The sequence below is a fragment of the Artemia sp. Qi Xiang Cuo genome, chromosome 2 (genome assembly GCF_049724085.1).
Source record: "Artemia sp. Qi Xiang Cuo chromosome 2, ASM4972408v1, whole genome shotgun sequence".
Lineage (NCBI taxonomy): Eukaryota > Metazoa > Arthropoda > Branchiopoda > Anostraca > Artemiidae > Artemia > Artemia sp. Qi Xiang Cuo.
Window position 1 is genome coordinate 54733246 of NC_142795.1, and position 20412 is coordinate 54753657.

Here is a 20412-nt window from a genome sequence, read left to right on the forward strand (position 1 = left end):
AGGAATATCATCGAGAGCTTTTTAAGGGCTCATTTCAAAATTGATTTTTGCATCCTTCGCCTTTCATAGATTTGACTTGATAACGCTATAATAAACGGCCATATGGCACCCAAAATTACAATTTTAGTGACATTTCAAGAATGGAAAGGATGGGAAGTAGAAAAGGGTACCAAATATTACTGGTACCAAAAAGTAATTGCCCCTTCTGCATACTCCCCCTACAAGCCTCATTAGTAAATAGCATAAATCGTTTGCCAACTAGTAGAACTAGCAGGCGACTGCAACACATAGATGTTTGATGACTCAATTCAAAGTTCTTGGTCACATCAACGGGCTTTATTTTAGATTTATTATGACAACACCATCTTAAAATGCCATAAAACAGTTTTTTTGTGTCATTTCTTGAGTTGAAAGGCCTGGAAGCACAAAAAGGTTACCGATATAATCCCCATGGGTTTTAATGTCGTTTAGTTTTCTAAGAATTTCTATACAAATTGACTACATGGTACAGACTTAACAGGACAATATTCGTAGTAATAACATTAAATTTAGAAAATTTCGATAAAAGCCTGAAATTCCTCAAGAATTACAAAGCAAACCTGATATCAAAGAAAGTAGTACCAAATAGAAGTATTACTTTAATTATTACCAAAATTCTTTATTTTATGGTATTTCCAAATGTGATGGCCACTTATCTGAAAATGCAACCCCCCTCCCTGTATTGGTCCCAGATATCGCATAATAATGTATTTTGCCTTTAATTGATCTAGTGACGCGAAATTGGTTTTGCAGTTTTGATTTGATGAAATTTAGTTTTACCTGGGTGAGAAAAATAGAATTGTGAACATAAATACAATGAAAGCGAATTTAAAAGTGGGTAACAATGCAAGGAAATTCGAGGAATTTCATTGTTTTACTGACTTCTTTGATTTTTTATACACTCATTTGGCAATATCTGGGACCATCAGGGGAGGGTGCCTTGTCAGAAAAGTGACCATGGTATTTGAAAATAGCATACAATGAGGAATCTAATGGTATTACTTTTATTTGTTTAGCGTGTTTCTTTGAAAAGAGGCAAACCGCCGAGTTATTGCCGTTTTTATTTTGTGGAATTCTAGAAGTTCAAAATCCTTTCTAATATTGCGACAGACAAGTCCCAATAGTAAAAATACTAATATCCGTCAATTATAATAACTATTCATCTCATTCATGCTTCTAAAATCTGTATATATTTCATATAGAATAATGTATCATGAGGAATTGAATTTTCTTTTTATCTATCTCAAAAATACCAAGGATAATATACCCCATGAATTCTTTATGCGATTAGATAAAAAAAAAATCCACTTTAAGTAAGGAGCAACATTAAAACTTAAAACGGATCTAAGCTATTCCGTATCTGAGGGGGCTGCCCCTTTCTCAACCCTCGCTCTTTACGCTAAAGTTTTATAGTTCTTTAAAAATATGCAGTCTTTCTTAAAGAACTGGGGAAAAAGTTAAACTTTCACGTACAGAACAAGGGTTGAGGAAGGGGTAGCCCCAATCATTTACAGAATAATTTCTGCTCGTTTTAAGTTTTAACGTTGCTTCTTACTTTCAGTTGAAACAATTTTTTTTTCTTACCGTTTTCCAAATCATGCCAAGAAATCCCCTTCCCCCTCCCCCTTGAAAATTTCCTCTGAAAAATTCCCCGGTAAATTTCCACCCAACGTAGAGTTCTCCCCGCAGAAGATCCTCCCACAAACTGTTTGACAAGATTGTAGATTTTATTAAGGGAAAGTTTTAGAGTGATGCAACGTAACGTCTATTTTAATGCCCTGTTTTAACAAAACTTGTTTTGACTTCATTAATACCTTGACTTCATAAGTTGACAAAACCTATGGTGACTATCATTTCTTTGCCTAAGTTGGACAATGACCTTTTCGTAAGGTTTATCTTGTATATTTTCAAAACTTAAAACAAACGAACAAAGATTAATTTTCGAAAAACAAAGTTATTCTGATGGAAGTAAAGAGTGAAGTTGAACTACTGCTTCGTAGTTTATGCAAAACATTTAAGAAAAAAACTGGCTCGTGATTTTTCCTTACATTTCCAGAATTCTGAAAAACTAGCACTTTACTGAAAACTGGGCGTGCTTGAGTCGTCTTAGAGAATCAAAATTGTATGGAAATATTCACTGATTTAAGGGCCGGTAAAAGACTATTGAGAGATTTGTAAATTAGTCTGTTATTTTTTGCATGCTATCTAACAATTTCTGCTTCTAGTTCTGTTTTGTTGCGTCGGTTTTGTGTTTTCAGTAAATCGCTTGTTTTTTGTTTTTTAATTATACAAATGTAGGGAAGCATCACGAGCCAGTTTATTTGAAGCACTGTTTCATAAATATATTGCATAAACTACAAAGCAGTGATTTTTATTCGTTTTAAGTTTCACCTTCGCGCTTTACTTTCACCAGGAAAACTTTGTTTAAAAAAAAATAATTACATGATATCAATTTATAGACGACGGCTAGCAAGGCCCCTCCTTCACAGAGCAGGAATGTGCCATCTGTTGTGGCTAATGTGTCATGTATGCTTAACTATATAATCAAAGCATTTACACCGGCTAATTTATCACCGACATTTGTTAAAGACTAGCTTTCGCATCAGAATCAGTGCTGACTGCCATTTTCACGCGTCAAAGAATATTTTTTTTTTAATTTACGCTTTTTCCCTGTGAGTAGGAGATTGTAAATGTTAATGAGATTTACACAGCCATATAAAACTTGTACTACAAGGGCAGGAATTATTAGATGCTTCTGTAAGGGGGGGGGTCTTTATTCTCGATGAGTGTGATATCCATTGCAAATACTAGAAAAAATTTCATAGGCTGTTTACCTGATTTTTGTGTTTTGTTCTATAACTACAAAATATAAAGGACCCCTTAAGGCATCCTAGATTAAATGTATATTCCCTAGAATAGAAAAGAAATTTTCTACCTAAGGGTGGCAAGTGCAGCTCTATTTTTCTAAATAATGCTACAAAAGTTTATTATATTCAGCTTGTTTCCCTTTGATCAGCTGAACTATGGATGGCAGAACATATAGGATACAGATTAATAATGAATATGATTTATTAAAAATAATAAACGAAAAAACGAATTGGTAGCCATTAAGCTTGGAAAACATCAGCAAGTAAACAATATCGCACAAAATAAACAAATACGTTATGGAGAACACTAGTTAATAAATGAAAGATTTACTTTACGGTTATATAGAAAGTTAAAGTAGAACCTAACAAAGAGAAAATAATTAAGAGTTCTTCAAAGTCTATTATTCTACATATTAAACGTTAAACGTGCGTTCGATTCCTTAATCCATTCGTCCATGCTTCTTCATATGGCAAAGCGAGGCGTAAACCCATCAGTTATCCATGTTCTCAGGAATTTATATAGGAATCTTAGAGTGCATTTATAACTCCCATCCCTTTTTCCATTGCAATCGGCTCTTCATCAATCCCAATGTAATCACATTAACTCTCGTGTGAGGCCAAACTCTTTGAATCCCTCGTACATGCTTGTGATTCGTCAGTACCCCATCCTCGTTAAGAAAGGGACTAGACAGGGAACTATCACTTCCCCAACCCTGTTCAATAACAGTGTCCTGGATGCTCAGGCAAAGTGTCTTCCTTCATGCATTCTTGAAGAATCGATATGACACGTATTTGTTATGATGATGACATCTTGAATCTCAGCCGTACGATCCAGCACAGTGGGCAGAATTTCAAAATCCTCAAAGATGAATATTCAAAAATCGGGCTGTCTTTTAATCCTGAGAAAACCGAAGTTGTCCTTTTCAATTGGCGACATCCCTCTACTCCTCTCCTAAAATTTGACGGTTCTCTTGTTAAACCCGCAGACCATATTACATACCTGGGCCTTTCAATTGACACATCTATCGGCCACACATTTCGTTTGCTGATTTCTCACGTTGAGCGTAAAATTAGCATTTCTTACGCTGTAAAAAGCAACTACGTTTCAACCGTTACCTTCTAGCATCCACCTACAACGCCACAGCCCTTCCACATCTGCTTTACATTGCTCCTTTGCGGAAATTCTTTTCAGTTACAGATAAAAAGAACCTACGAACAATCTTCTTCAGATTTGCTAAATATCTTTTACATGGACAAGAAACCGTAAAATTATTTATTTGTATAAGCTAGCTGACCCTAACATTAGAATTAATAAATCTCTATCCCGTTTTCAAAATAAGTTTCGTCATGCATGGTCATCAATTTGTTCACAGTAGTTTGTTCGTATTAATGTAATGTACGTAATGAATTTTTTTTGTGATATATTTGGATTTTTGATGTGTGTTTGTGTTTTTTTTTCTATCTTTTTGTTATTTTAGTGATTACTCCGTCTATGTATCTTGTTTTTTGACGGACAATAAATTAATAACAATAATAAAAATAATATCCTATTCCCTTTGCAACAGAATTGAGATGACATTATTAATTTAGATATGCTAAGGCTGAAAACCCTATTTTGTGAAAGTGCAAAACGTATGCTCAGGGACGCGTCCAGAATTTTCTTTTGGGATGGTGGGTGGGGGTACAAAATATTTTTTTTTTGGGGGGGGAGGGGATTTACAAAAAAAACTTAACAACGCATAAAAAACTGGTTTGTGTTCATTTTTGTTACGTTTTTACGAGTCGGACAAAGATTTCGGGGAGGTCAAACCCCCTAACACCCCCCGTATACGGCCTTCCGATTGCTTTCGATCAAAGTTCAAGTTTTAGAATCTAAATCCTCTGCCAATGTTCAAATTTCCACCGTTCAAATTAACACCCAATATTTTTCAAAGCAAGTTTAAGCTAATAAACAAAACTAAGTAAAACAAAAAGCGAATAAGAGCCAGATGATAAAAGTTAGTTGTTTATCTTGGATTAACAACAGTTTATTCTTATGACATTCGGTCCAACCTTTATCACTGTTTTAGCAATCCTGGAACAAGAAGAATCCTTTACTGAATTTCTGGATAGGTTTCCAAGAAAAACATGTCTCGCGAGTTGTAAACAAATCAAGAATATCCTTATACTAAGAAGATATGCAAATAACAGATAAATTTTTAGGAACGACCCTAATTCTTATGTACCGATTTACAGTAAGATAGACCGACAGTTAAAAATTGTTCATCTTGAAATTTTTACGAAACTAAAAGACCTTTAAGTTTTCCCAAAGAACATGTAATACATCCTTATTTCATTCCATATCTAAGGATCCCAACTTTTGTAAAAACCGTATGGATTACTTCCATTAAAAAAGGGTGGATAAGCCCAGGAAAGAAAGAAAGAAAGAAAGAAAAAAAGGTTACGCTGAAAAATAATGTCGAATTCCAAGCATCGCTATAACTGGGTCTCTAGGTTGCATTATTTTTGTTCAAAAAGTTAAATTATTGCTTGTATTTAAATTAGTTGAATGTTCTACTTAATTTGGAAGAGGATTCCGGGACAAGTCATAAACATAAAATTACAGAAATTTAGCTTATAAAACAATTGAGGTTTTTTACCTCCTTCTTGCTGCCAGTTTTATCTTACCAAAATTATACTTGCAACTACATACATGCAGGGACGTAGCTGTATTTTAATTTGGGGGGGGGGGCAAGAGAGGGTGCTATTGAAGTAGGTGCCATTCAAGCGGTAGTGAAGAAAGGTAACTATTTAACAAATATGCTACTTGGTCAAATTAAAACATTACACAATACATAATAAACAATAAACACACATTAAACAATCATAAATATAAGTACTGGTGCTTTTCCTACAAGATCTTTTTCTTGCATCCCCTTTAGATTAAAAAAAATCTTTTCGTGGTATTATCAGTGGCAACGCTATAGCGTTGCCTATGGTAAAGGCCATGCGGCTCCAATGTTATATTATTATTTTTTCCCAGAGGCACTTCATATGGAAGAGATTGTCACATAAACTTCGAAGGGGGTAATTCGATTGAAAATTGAAAGTTCTAGTGCCCTTTTTAAGAGTCAAAAGTGACCTTTGACTCTTGCACAACTAGCCTTTCCCCAAACCGTTTTTTCGCAAATGCATCCGATAAAAACTTTGAAATAGCCATTTTGTTAAAAATAATTCAAAGATCATAAAACAAAAACTCCAGTATCGACACAACCCTTCAGGGCCTGAGGGCAGGCGTTGTAAGTTATGCCCTGGGGGCATATATGCTTGTTATGGAAGGGATGCTTGTATAAATTTCAGAAAGGGCTCATTTGATTGGAAATTGAAAGATTTAGTTCAGTTTTTAAGTGTCAAAAGAGATTGGAGGGCAACTAGCCCCCCCCCCTCAACGCCCCTTTTATCCCAAATGCATCCGATAAAAATTTTGAGATAATAATTTTGTTAAAAAATAGTTCAAAGGTCACATAACAAAAACTCCGGTGTCGACACAACTCCCCAGGGCCCGGGGGCATGCGTTGTCAATTATGCCCTGTGGGCATATATTGTTCTTACGGAAGGGATGCTCGTATAAACTTAAGAGAGGGCTTATTTGATTACAAATTGAAAGTTCTAGTTCAGTTTTTAAGAATCAAAAGATCTCGGAGGGCAACTAGCCCCCCTCCCCCCATGCCCTTTTTTCTCCAAACCCATCCGATACAGATTTTGAGATATCCATTTTTAACCCTTTGATGCCTGAAGGTTCCCTCAGGAACCACAAATTTTAGAATTTTTTATTATCAAAACTACACAAGCTAGCCCCTCGGGGTTGCTATCATTGTGTGATAGTCAACGACTTCTATTCCCAGTATTTTTGTCAGTTTATGATCGTCAGCCTTTGGGTGAGATAATCACGGTCTAAGTAAGTGCTTTTTGCCTCCTTTGATTTTTCAGAAGGGTTGGCATGTATTTTTGCAATTGACAACGTAATAATTTGTTCCAGAGTTTTATTTCCCTGGCTTGGCAGAAAGGAAGGCCTGACAGTTCAAATGAAGTGTTGTTTGCATCGATATTATGAAAATCAAGGAAAGGGAGGGGCCCTAAGAATCGCGGCTCCTAGAGGAACCATCCGTCAGAAATGGGAACATTTCAGGCGACTGAACGTATATAGAGTGTGATCATGCTAAGATATCCCGTAACCACTGTTTTTACGCCACTATCTTATAATTTCTGATGGTTCGACCATGCTAAATAGGATCTGTAGCTCTGAGGAACCATCCGGAACAGCTTGAGCTTGGGGTTGCCATTGTCAATAGTAAAATACTAAACATTATGTAGCTAAATTACGAAATTCCCTGTAGATACAATTAGTAAGATTGACTAAGTTTCTCAACCAATATGTCTTTTCGAGGGTTGCAATGGACGAATCTATATCTACTGCACCAAAAACAGCGGAAGATGATTAATCTAAAATTATGAAGAAACTACGTTCACGCCCGATTTCATTGGCACAAGCTGTGAATTTTGTACTTTGTCCAGATGATACTTCTAATCTGGAAGACCTGCCAAGTGAAGATGAAGACCCATCTGATCCGCAGTATGTTCCTCCTGACGAAGTTTTAGACGAACTGCTCGAAGCTGAAATAGAAACCGGCAGAATTGAGGCCAATGACTGTGACAGTCAGGATGAGTCTCAAGGTAATGGAGGTGAAGAAACCCGACCACAACAAGCCCCAAGTATTCCTACTTCCAAACCAATGAGACGACGAGACATTACTTGGAGGAAAGTAGATTTTATCCTATCAGACAGTCTGTGGAAAGATCAGCTTCGAGTTGACCAAGAAATGAGCGGCAAGACCCCATTGGAATATGTCAGGTTTTTTTTAGATAAAGAAGTAGTAAGCAACATACACGATCGGACGAATAGATATTCACTTCAGAAAGATGGCAAGCAGTTAGGGTTTCTTTGGCTGACATTGAGCGTTTCCTGGGAGTCATTGCGTTTACAGGAATAGTGAAAATGCCCTCCTATCGCAGCTACTGGTCAAACAAAACTCGTTACTCCGTGATAGTCGATGCTATGTCACGTGACAGATTTGAACTGATAAAGAAGTATTTGCATTTCAATGACAATGTATCGCACAAGCCTCAGGGAGATCCTGGTTACGACAAGATTCATAAAATTTGTCCCTTGATAGAGAAGGTTCGAGCCAACTTCATGAAGATACACCCGGAAGAACACCAGGTCATTGATGAGCAAATAGTTCCGACGAAGCAGCGAATATCGCCGAAGCAGTACAATCCAAAAAAACCACATAAGTGGAGATACAAGTTCATCTCCAGAGCGGGAATAAGTGGATTTGTGTATGATTTAGTAATTTACACTTGCGAGGGATCAGTTGATACAAGTGATTTGGGGGTTGGTGCTGATTTTGTCCTCCGACTTGCGAGGGGAATCCCAAACCACATGAACTACAAGCTCTTTTACGACAACTGGTTTTCGTCACTAGACCTGGCCCAGACCCTAAATGACCAGAGTATACTTACACTGGCTACAGTTAGAGTAAACAGGTTAAAAGACTGCACTTTCGAACTAGACAGCAAAATGAAAGCGCAAGGAAGAGGCTCGTATGACTGGCGGGTGGAAACGCAGTCGAATTGTGTAGTGGTGAAGTGGTATGATAATAAGCCGGTTCCCTTGATATCAACCTATGCAGCTGTGGATCCTGAAGATACCTGTGAGAGGTGGGATGGCAAGCGAAAAGAGCATATAGAAGTGAACAGACCACACTGCGTGAAGGAATATAATTGCTTTATGGGTATTGTTGATCTTGCCGATATACTGATAGAACTGTGCAGAATTGACTTAGTCTCGAAACAAGTGGTACATGCGAATTTTCTTTTTCTTGTTTGACCTTGCCATTGTAATTGGGTGGATCCTATATTGCAGGTGTCTTCCTACTGGACAAAACCCATGAACTTGCTGCAGTTCAAAATGGACGTTGCATGCGCCTTGCTGTATGGTGCATCCTCAGCGACACCTAAGAGAGGTAGACCACTCAACGAAGCTCTATCCCAAAAGAAAAGAAAGTATAGTTGCCGCCACCCAGACTCGACGAGACTCGACGGCCAGGAGCACTTTCCAGCTTGAATAGACAGCAGACAGAGGTGCCGAGCTTGTGTTCAAGCCCACTACACGGTGAAGTGTATGAAGTGCGAAGTGTCTTTGTGTTTCACGCCAAACAGAAACTGTTTCCTATCTTACCACACTAGCTAGGCGATGTGTGACTATGTGCTGTTACTGCCGGATGTTGCCTGTGGGAACCATTCTGTAGTTTCTTCACTTTCATCAATAATTTTTTTTCTTGACATTTTCGTCGCGGAATGACCTTAAATAAAGCACAGAAACAAGCACGGAATTTTTTCCTCTCTTTTTTCAATATTCAGGAATCAAAGGGTTAAAAAATAGTTCAAAGGTCAGATAAAAAAAAAACTCCGGTGTTATCACAACCCCTCGGGCCCTGGCATAGGCGTTGTAAATTATGCCCATACGGTATGTACGGTTCTTATGAAAGGGATGCTTCTATAAAACTCAGAAAAGGCTCATTTGATTGGAAACTGAATGCTGTACTTCACTTTTTAAGAGTCAAAAGAGATCCAAGGACAACTAGCGCCTCCACGCCCAATTCCCCCCAAATCCATCCGATGAAATTTTTAGATAACCATTTTGCCAACAATAGTTCAAAGGTCAGATAAGAAAAAGTCCGGTGTCGACGCAACCCCCCAGGGCATGGGTGCAGATGTTGTAAGTTATGCTCTGGGGCATATTTGGCTCTTATGGAATGGATGCTCGTATAAACTACGGAGAGGGCTCATTTGATTGGAAATTGAAAGTTCTAGTTCACTTTTTAAGAGTCAAAAGAGATCCGAGCTCAAATAGCCCCCCTAGTCCCTTTTCCCCAAATCTTTTCTATATAAATTTTGAGATTGCCATTTTTTTAAATAGTTCAAACATCATATAACAAAAACTCTTGGGTCGACGCAATCCTCAGAGCCGGGGTTAAGTGTTTTAAGTTATGCCCCGTAGGCGTATAAGGTTCTTATGTAAGGGATAGTTGTATAAACTTTGAAGGTGGCTCATTTAATTGGAAGTTGAAAGTTCTAGTTCACTTTTTAAGAGTCAAAACAGATTGGAGGGAAACTAGCCCCCCCCCCCCACGTCCTTTTTTCTCCAAACCCATCCGATAAAAATTTTGATATAGCAATTTTGTTAAAAATAGTTCAAAGGTCAGATAAGAAAAACTCCTGTGTCGACGCAACCCCCCCGAGCTCGGGGGTATATATAGTTCTTATGGAAGGGATGCTTGTATAAATTCCGGAGAGGGCTCATTTGATTGGAAATTGACAGTTCTAGTTAACTTTTTAAGAGTCAAAAGAGATCGGAGGGCAACTAGTCCCCCCCCCCTCCACGCCCTATTTTTCTCAAATCCATCCGATAAGAATTTTGAGATAGCCATTTTTTAATAATTCAAAGATCATATGTCGAAAACTCTGGGGTCGACACAATCCGTCAGGGCCCGGGGGCAGGCGTTGTAAGTTATGCCCTGGGGGCATATATACTTGTTATGGAAGGGATGCTTGTATAAATTTCAGAGAGAGTTCATTTGGTTGGAAATTGAAAGATCTAGTTCAGTTTTTAAGAGTCAAAAGAGATTGGAGGGCAACTAGCCCCGCCCCCACGCACTTTTTTCCCAAAACAATTCGATAAAAAATTTGAAATAGCTATTTTGTTAAAAATAGTTCAAAGGCCAGATAAGAAAAACTCCGGTGTCGATATAACCCCCAAGGGACTGGTGGCAGGAGTTGTAAGTTATGTCCTGGGGGCAAATATGGTTCATTTGGAAGGGATACTCATATAAACGTCAGAGAGGGCTCATTTGAATGGGAATTGAAAGTTCTTGCTCACTTTTTAAGAGTCAAAAGATCTCGGAGGGCAACTAGCCCCCCCCCCCACGCCCTTTTTTCTCCAAACCCATCCGATATAGATTTTGAGATAGCAATTTTTTTTTTTTAAAGTTCAAAGGTCAGATAAGAAAAACTTCGGTGTCGACACAACCCCCCAGAGCCCTGGGGCAGGCGTTGTAAGGTATGTCCATATGGCATATATGGTTCTTATGAAAGGGATGCTTGTATAAAATTCAGAAAAGGCTCATTTGATTGGAAACTGAATGTTGTAGTTCACTTTTTAAGAGTCAAAAGAGATTCAAGGGCAACTAGCGCCTCCATGTCCTTTTTTCCCCAAACTCATCCGATAAAAATTTTGAGATAACCATTTTATTAAAAATAGTTCAAAGGTTAGCCATGTCTTCATGCAACCTATGCAACCTACTGCAAAATACTTGATAACCTCAATCCAAAATCAACGGTCGTGGAGGATGTTGATGCAACCCCCCAGAGCCTGGGGGCAGATGTTGTAAGTTATTCTCTGGGGGCATATTTGGTTCTTATGGAATGGATGCTCGTATTACTTCGAAGAGGGCTCATTTGATTGGGAATTGAAAGTTATAGTTCACTTTTTAAGAGTAAAAAGAGATCCGAGCGCAAATAACCCCTCTAGCCCCTTTTCCCCAAATCTATTCTATATAAATTTTGAGATAGCCATTTTTTTTTCAATAGTTCAAACATCAGATAACAAAAACTCTGGGGTCGACACAACCCCCAGAGCCCGGGGTTAAGTTTTTTAAGTTATGCACCGTAGGCGTATAAGGTTTTTATGTAAGGGATGGTTGTACAAACTTTGAAGGTGGCTCATTTAATTGGTAATTGAAAGTTCTAGTTACCTTTTTATCAGCCTCAAGTTAACAGAGGGCATCTACTCCTCCCCCCCCCCAACACAAACACCCTCTTTTCCCAAAATGTATCAAATGATAATTTTGAGATACTCAGTTTGTTTGAAATAACCCAAAGAGAAGATAACAAAAACTTTGATGTCAACATATTCCCCTCCCCCCCTCCCAGAAACAGGGGAAGGGTTGTAACTTATGCCGCGGATGCTTATAAGGTTTTTATGGAAGAGGTAGTCGTATAAACTTGGAGGGGACTCAATTGATTAGAAATTGAAAGTTCTAATTCATCTTTTAAGAGTCTAAAGTGTTCCGATGGCGACTAGCCCCCCTCCCTCCCAACCTTCTTTTCCACAAATAAGTCCAATCGAATTTTTTTACATAGCAATTTTGTTCAAAATAGACCAATGATAATCTAACAAAAACTCCAGGGATAAAACAGCCCCTCCCAGAATCTGGGGACAAGTTTTTTAAAATGTACCCTAGGGGTATACAAGGTTTTAAGGAAGGGATGGTCGTATAAACTTCGAAATGAGCTTGTTCGATTGTAAATAAGAATTTCTAGTGCCCTTCTCAAGAGTCAAAAGTGATCGGAGGGCCCATTTTCCCCAAATGCATCCAATCAACATTTTGAGATAGCTATTTTGTTCAAAATAGTTTAAAGATCAAATAACAAAAACTCCGTGGTCGACACATCCCCCCCCCCACCCACCACAGCCCGGGGGCAAGTGTGGTAAGCTATGCCCCTAGGACATATAAGGTTTTATGTAAGGGGTGGTCGCATAGACTTTAGAGATGTCTCGCTTTATTGGAAATTGAAAATTCTATTTACCTTTTTAAGAGTCATCGAAAATGATCGAAGGATATGTTGAAAAAAAATCTTATTTTGAAATGAGGAGTTTTTTTTAAACTTGAAACTTTTTGCAATCAAAAACGAACAAAATTAATTAAGAAAAACTTTCCGAAAGTTTTTCCCCAATTCTTTCCGAAAGAATTGGGCACTTCTAATGAATAGTGTCTTCACTACAAACAAGAGTATGGCTACTGCCCGTTTTCCAAAGAGTAAAAGTGTCATTCTCTTACTTAAATAACCAATTCTCTTACTTAGAATTATCATTCTCTTTCTTAAGTGGCTACAAAGTTCTGCAAAATTAGTTTACCTTTTTTTATTATAATAATTAGGAGAACAGAATTCAAAGACAAGTGACAATTGGATTAAGGATTGGTCGTTAGATCGCGGTCCTCTTCAGGGAGTCGGGGTTATGTACTCCTAATAAATGGTGTCTTCACTGCAAACAAGAGTAATGGCTACGGCCCGTTTCCCTAACGGTAAAAATATCATACTCTTACTTAAATAACCAATTCTCTGACATAGAAGTATCAATCTCTTACTTAAGTGGCTTTACTTACTTATCAATCTCTTACAAAGTTCTGCAAAATTGGTTTCCTTTTTTTTATTATGATAATTGGGAGAACAGAATTCAAACACAAGTCCGAATTGGATTAAGGATTGGTTGTTAGACCGCGGTCGTTTTTAGGGAGTAGGGGTTATATACTCCTACTGAATAGCGTCTTCACTGCAAACAAGTATGGTTACTGCCCGTTTCTCTAACGGTAAAAGTATATAAGGCCTACTGCGTGTTTGGCGCTTTAGGCTACTAAAAGGAATTATAGTACAAATATTTTCTTTTCTTCTTGTTACATCATTGAAAATAAAATGAAAATTACAGTGAAACTAGACCAGGATATACCAATAGGCCCACTAGGCCCTACGGCTTTCACTATTCCCAAAGTTTTGTGGATTTCCCCGAAAATCTTGCAAAAATGGCGCGGCAAAAACGCTTGGCTCTAGAGGCATCAAAGCGTCAAAATATTCAAAAAATATTTTGAATTAGGGAATTTGAAAAACTTAAAACTTTAGCAATAAAAAACAAACAGAAATTAATTAAAAAAAACTTTCTGAAAAGAAGTTGTCTAAAAAAAAATTAACGGCCATATTAAACTTCAGATCAGAAGAAATACAAACCAACAATAACTCAAACTCAAAATAACCAGAAATTACAATTAAAGAATAAATAAAACCCAAAACGAACAGAAATTAAATAAAGAATATTGGCAAAAAAACATTCAACAGGTAGGCTACTAATATAAATGAATAAACAAATCTCAAAATGAGTAAAGCTTGAGTTGAATATGTAAAGCAAGCTTAGAACGAGCAAAAATATTTTTCTATTGAGGCATAAACAAAACCCGAGACGAACATAAATTAAATAAACAATCATAGCAAACAAACAAACAATAGCTGCTATGATAATGAGTAAATAAATCTTAAAACGAGTGAAAATTAAATTGAATACGCAAATCAAGCCTGAAACGAACAAAATCTTTACAAAGAAGAGTTTGAGTTTTGCCTCCTTCTTTCAAACAGTTCGTGGTAACGAACTGTAAGTAAGGAGCGGCCCGGCTCAATGGTAACCGAAACTCTAGAAAACGGGATTTTGATACCAATATATACATAAAAAGAATCAGATTTTAATACTGATTTCAAATATATAAGTTTCATCAAGTTTAGTTCTACCCATCAAAAGATACGCGCCTGAGAAAATTTGGCTGATTTCAAAAAAGGGGAAAAGACCCCCTAAAAGTTATAGAACCTTAATAAAAATCACACCATCATATTCAGCCTATCAGAGAACCCTACTGTAGAGGTTTCAAGCTTCTATCTACAAAAATGAGGAATTTTACATTTTTTCCCAGAAGAAAGATCACGGATGCGTGTTTATTTGTTTTTTTTTTCCCCGGGGGTGATTGTATCGACCCAGTGGTCCTAGAATATTGTGGGAGGGCTTATTGGAACTTAAATTAAAAGTTCTAGTGCCCTTTTTAAGTGACCAAAAAATGGAGGGCAACTAGGCCCCCTCCCACGCCCATTTTTTCCCAAAGTCATCCGATCAAAATTTTGAGATAGCCATTTTGTTCAGCATGGTCGAAAAATATGATAACTATGTCTTTGAGGATGAATTATTCCCCCGAAGTCCTCAGGGGGAGGGTTGAAAGTTATGAACTTTACCCAATGTTAACATATAGTTTTGGCTATTGTGAAGTATACAGACGTTTTCAGGGGGGACTTTTTCTGGTGGTGGGGAAGGGGGGTCGGGGGCTATGTGGGAGGATCTTTCCATGAAGGAAGTTTTCATGGGGAAGGGACATTGCTATGAAGGGGACGCTGGATTTCCCAGCATTATTTAAAAAAAGATCAGAAATTAAGTAAAAAAAACAACAAGTTTTTTAACTGAAAGTAAGCAGCAACATCAAAACTTAAAACGAACAGAAAATATTACGTACATAATTAGGTTCACCCCCTAGTCAATACCTCGCTCTTTAAGCCAAAGATTTTTTAGTACTTTCATAAGAGTTATTTATTCTGATTAACGGCCTTTGTGATTAAGCGGTTATTTTTAAAGAATTGGAACAAAATTCGAACTTAAGCTGAAAGAGCAAGGTATTGACTAGGGTGCGAACCCGCTAATATACGTATTAAAAATATATGAATATAGAAGTTCGTTACGTAAATTAATTCGTAAGTTACGTATATTTATTACTAATAAAAACGCTCGTAAATAAAATTAAACAAGTTTCGAGAAAGCCATTGAACCAAATAAAAGTAAAATTAATATGCAAATTTTGTTTAATTATTCATGTACGGTGAGCCAAAATCAAAACCTGTATTAATTCAAAAACATTCAAAATTAAATAAAAAAAACAATTTTTTTAACGGAAAGTAAGGAACGACGTTAAAACTTTAAACAAACAGAAATTATTCCGTATATATATATATATATATATATCTCTTGTTTCTAAAGTTTGACTTTCTCACAACTTTTTTTTAAATAAAAAATTTTAGCGTACAGAGCGAGGCGTTGAGGAAGAGACAGCCCCTTTCATATACGGAATAATTTCTGTTCGTTTTAAGTTTTAACGTCGTTCCTTACTTTCAGTTAAAAAAACTTATTTTTTTTATTTAATCAATGTAAAAGTCTAAAACCTACTGCGTCATTGGCGCTTTACTGAAAACGAATTATATTGCAAATATTTTCTTTGGTACTTATTACAACATTGAAAATAAACATAAAAATTCCAGTAAAATTAAATTTTGAACTGATGAGCTTCCAGCAATTAATCTCATTATATATCAAATATTTAGTTTAATTTTGTTAGTTCTTTCCAGGACTATTCAAGACAAATATAGCTTCACTGCAAACAAAAGTTTAGATACTGCTCCCTTCCTTGACTGTAAAAGTCTAAAGCCTACTACGTCTTCGGTGCTTCACTGAAGGCGAATTATATTGCTAATATTTTCTTTTCTTTCTCAGTTATTACTCCGTTGGAAATGAAAACAAACTCACAGTGAAACAGAATCTTGACCCGATGATGCTTCAACAGTAAAAATCATTATATATCAAACATTCAGTTTGATTTTATTTGTACTTTTTAAGACTCTTCAAGACACATATAGTTTTCAGTAAGTTTTAGTAGGTTTGTATTTCTTCCCATCTTAAGTTTAATATGGCCTTTACTTTTCTTTAGAAAACTTCTTTTTCGGAAAGTTTTTTTTTTTTTAATTAATCGTTGAAAAAAGGCTTGGTCTTTTTTCCTATTAATAGGGTTTTTTTAAATAATACCGGGAAGTCCGGCTCCCTTCCCATGGAAACTCCCCCCAGCAGAAAATTAAGTGACCTTTTTCGGTTTTTTTCAGCCAGATTCACCACTAATGCTGCAGTAAATATCTCCCCTCCACTTCCCCCGACCCCCATGCTCATCACAGGATGCTCAATCACATAGTTGTATCAAGCGCTATTCTAACAGTGCCGCGTATCGCGCTATTCAGTTGCACGTGATTGAATGGATTTTGACTCTGTAAGATTTAATTTGTTGTGCTAAACTTTTAATTTACATGATTTATTGAAATGTCATTTATGAATTTTCATTAAATTGATTTGGTTGTGGTTTCGCCTAATTATATTAATAAAGAGCAATGATATCAGTGGGTCAGATGAAGCCAAACAACAATCATAGGCAGTGCAATAGCGCTGTCTAAGTAAAGATACAGGATAAGTCTAAGTATTACCACAGTTTGTGTAACATAATATTGTGACATATTCTCCATATTTAAATAGCGACTGTATTTTCAATTTGAAAGTATTCGAAAAATAAACTTAAATTCATTAAGTTTCCCGTTGGGCATTATTTGACCAAGAATACCCATAAAATTTGAACAAAACTTGGCATCATTGCGGCAGAAACCTTAAATAAGTAAAATTGCCAGGGATGCCAATTGAAAGGGAAAAACTGACTCATACAGTTTGAAAATTACCTTCCCCTTTTTATCTTTGTAAAACAAGGAAATCAATAAAAAATACACATCAGGGTACGGGGGGCATACATTTCCAGAGGGGCGTTACACTGAATTTAAGGTTTAACGTCTTATTAAATATAACTCATGCCGGATTGACGACCGGTTACAAACAAAGGACAAATATGTTTGAAAAACGCAACCAGTACACCATTACTAAATTATACAACTAACCAAATTATCACTGAAGTAAACACAAGTAAAGAACAATAAAAAAAGAGATATTAATAATTTTTACAGAATAATAAAATGAAAAAAAAAATATTAATAACAGAACAAGGATAAAAAATACTTAAATGTAACACAAGAATATCTTGATGTATGTAGAGACTCCGTTTTGATTTTACAACTGTTAATAATGGCTTCTAAGTTTAGATTAAGGATTTCAAATGATTTTTTTTTCTGAAAGGAGTTTAAAACGAATAAATAAATTATTAAACATAAACGTTAAATAAATGGTAGGAAAATATAGAGACATTTTAGTTTGATGACAAGGCTGCGATAATCGGAATAACCAGGCTACAGCGACAATTTCCGAAACATTTTTACCAATTTTAGGCACGCGGCGTATGTTGTTAGAACAGTTAAGGGTCGTGCTCACTGCTCCGTAGCACAAAGCTAATGAATCAGCTATTAAGCTAAATAATTATTACGCAGTTACTTGAGTGATGTAATTGTTATTGTTATAAAAAAAATAATTGTTGACAAATAAAATCGAGAAAGAGCTTATTTTAAGATGTATGGGCAGTGAGACAACTTCTATTCAAAAGACAGAGATGTGAATGTAATGAAAAACAAAGATATATCTAATACGCTGCTAAACGCGTATTAATTTTTGGAAAATAAACTTAATTCTTTAAGAATTGAGTTGCAAGCTACAATCATGCTATATCTGCTGGATTTGTTGCAGCTCTTAGCATTGGCACCAACCGAAAACCATCCACACACGGCTAGTTATTGAAACACATTCATAAATTTATTTTATTTATTTGAAAAAAAATAGATAATTGAGGGGATCAAAGAAATGTCAGTATCAGCTTAAACATTGGGCATCACGTTGGAAGTTTGGCCAAAATATTGAAAAAAAAGTTTAAATTTAATTTATTATGTATCGACGTAATTACCTTTGCAATTGATGAAACTACATTCTCTAAAAAAACAGTTTTTAAAACAAAAATATCCATGGTTCAAACGCCTCTTTCATTTGAATTTTGGCCAATTTTGACCTGCAGCTGAAAAATATTTCTGACCCCTGATTAAGATTATAACACTATCCACGAGGCCATATCTGTATACAGGCTGTGTCTAAGTCCTTTTTCATAAGCCGTGGGATAAGTCCATTATGTTTCTGTCGCCTTCTCTTCGGCAAATTAAATTAAAAAAAAAACCCTCTACAGTAGGGTTTTCTGATACGCTAAATCTCATGGTTTGATTTTCATCAAGATTCTATAAAAAACCTTATATGCCCCCCGGGCATAACTTACGACCTTTGTCCTGGGGGCTCTGGGGGGTTTGTCATCCTTAAATATATAATTTCCAGAACTTTCAACTACGTTGAACAAAATGACTATCTCTAAACTTTTATTGAATGTGTTTGGGAAAATGGTGGGCGTCAGAGGGGGTTGATTACTCTCCAATCACTTTCGACTATTAAACAGGGGCAATTTAAATTTCCAATCAAATGAGACCCTTTTGAAATTTCTATAATAACTTTCTATATAAACCTTATATGCCCCTGGGGCATAACTTACAACCCTTGCACTGAGGGCTCTGATGGGGTTATCAGTAGAGTAGGAACTACCATTTTGAGGACTTTATTTTCCTTCCGGTTTTTCTGGTAGGTAATTCTATTCTACTGGTCATTGCACTCTTTCTTTGTCAAGAGATTTACGCAATTTCAAAGTTCAATGTCTTTTTTTTAGTGATAAACCAAAAACATCATCTCTGGTTTTGCTGCTATTCAATTATTTTTTGTATATGTTCAGATTTCAAATTAGATTGTTCAATAGTTTTGAATAGTTTTTTCAACTTAATACAACAAACATTTTTGTAAACAATTACATAGAAAATTGATAATTCTAGGCAATTTCTGATGAGTAAAATTTTCTCATTATTATAATAAAAAGAAATTGTCTTGTCATTAAGTTAAGGAAGAAATTCTTTCCTTACACTAGAACTAAGGGTACTTATGCACTTAGAAGCCTATTGTTTTTAGGAGCTAAAACCTCTAAACAATTCTCTTATTGGCTGAAATTTACGGTGTGATTTTTATCAAGATCACTGGGCCTTTTTAGAGATGTTTTTGAAAAAAGTGCTTAGCTGTCGATCGGTAATTTGGGGTTAGAATAAATTGTTGATTATTTTAATTTATTAATTGTTACAAAAGCTTCCTTTTTAGAGTTTCGGTTACTATTAACCTGATTTGTTCCTTACTTATAGTTCGTTATCATGTACTGCTGGAAAATGTATTTCAGTGATATTTTAGATCATAGTAGCCTAATGATGCTTTTAGTCTTTAGAAGAAGAACCAAAACAATTTAGAATCTATTACGACTTCTTTCGTCTTCGATAAGTGCGTGGATAAAAATTCTAATTGGCATTTTTTGTTTTTAATTCACAAAATGGTTGGTTTAAGTTTTTCTTTTACAAGATACTCAGGCAGGAAGGATGGGGTACATAGACAGGGAGTAGGGCTCATGAAAACTTACATATGAAAACTTAAATAATGTGTGGTTTTTTTTTATATAAATTCATGATAAACATTCATTTATATCACAATATTAACAAAAAAACCAAAATAAAAATGCCCATTAAAAACCTGATTGATTAAAACCCATTTCTATAAAAAAAAAAGAACAACATACGTGATTAATCTTAAAAATTAAATTGTCCATTGGTAATTTGGGGTTAGAATAAAATGTTGATTATTTTAATGTATTAATGGTTAAAAAAGTTTCCTTTTTAGTGTTTTGACTACTATTAACTTGATATGTTCCTTACTTATATTTCGTTACCATGTACTGCTGGAAAATGTATTTCAGTGATATTTTAGATCATAGTAGACTAATGATGCTTTTAGTCTTTAGAAGAAGAACCAAAACAATTTAGAATCTATGCTGCTTACCTTAGTTTAAGAGCTGAAAATCATTCTAAAAAATTCTAAATTTGTAACAATGAGTATTTTTATTTTGATAATAAAGGAAAATATAAATATTTATTTAATTGAAAAAAAAAA

The 20412-nt window shown here is 35.7% G+C and overlaps 2 protein-coding genes across 2 annotated transcripts in view; both read left to right on the forward strand.

Moving 5' to 3' along the window:
- Window positions 1-7936, forward strand: part of LOC148955377 (neuropeptides capa receptor-like) — a 195910-nt gene extending 187974 nt beyond the window's left edge. The window contains exon 6 of the mRNA XM_089107229.1: window positions 7461-7936. Coding sequence (XP_088963355.1) covers window positions 7461-7936 — 476 coding nt within the window. The remainder of the gene's footprint in view (window positions 1-7460) is intronic.
- A 980-nt stretch (window positions 7937-8916) lies between these two features.
- The window catches only part of LOC148955379 (transient receptor potential protein-like), a 21985-nt gene continuing 10489 nt past the window's right edge, over window positions 8917-20412 (forward strand). Inside the window, exon 1 of the mRNA XM_089107242.1 lies at window positions 8917-9011. Within this exon, the coding sequence (XP_088963368.1) occupies window positions 8917-9011 (95 nt within the window). The remainder of the gene's footprint in view (window positions 9012-20412) is intronic.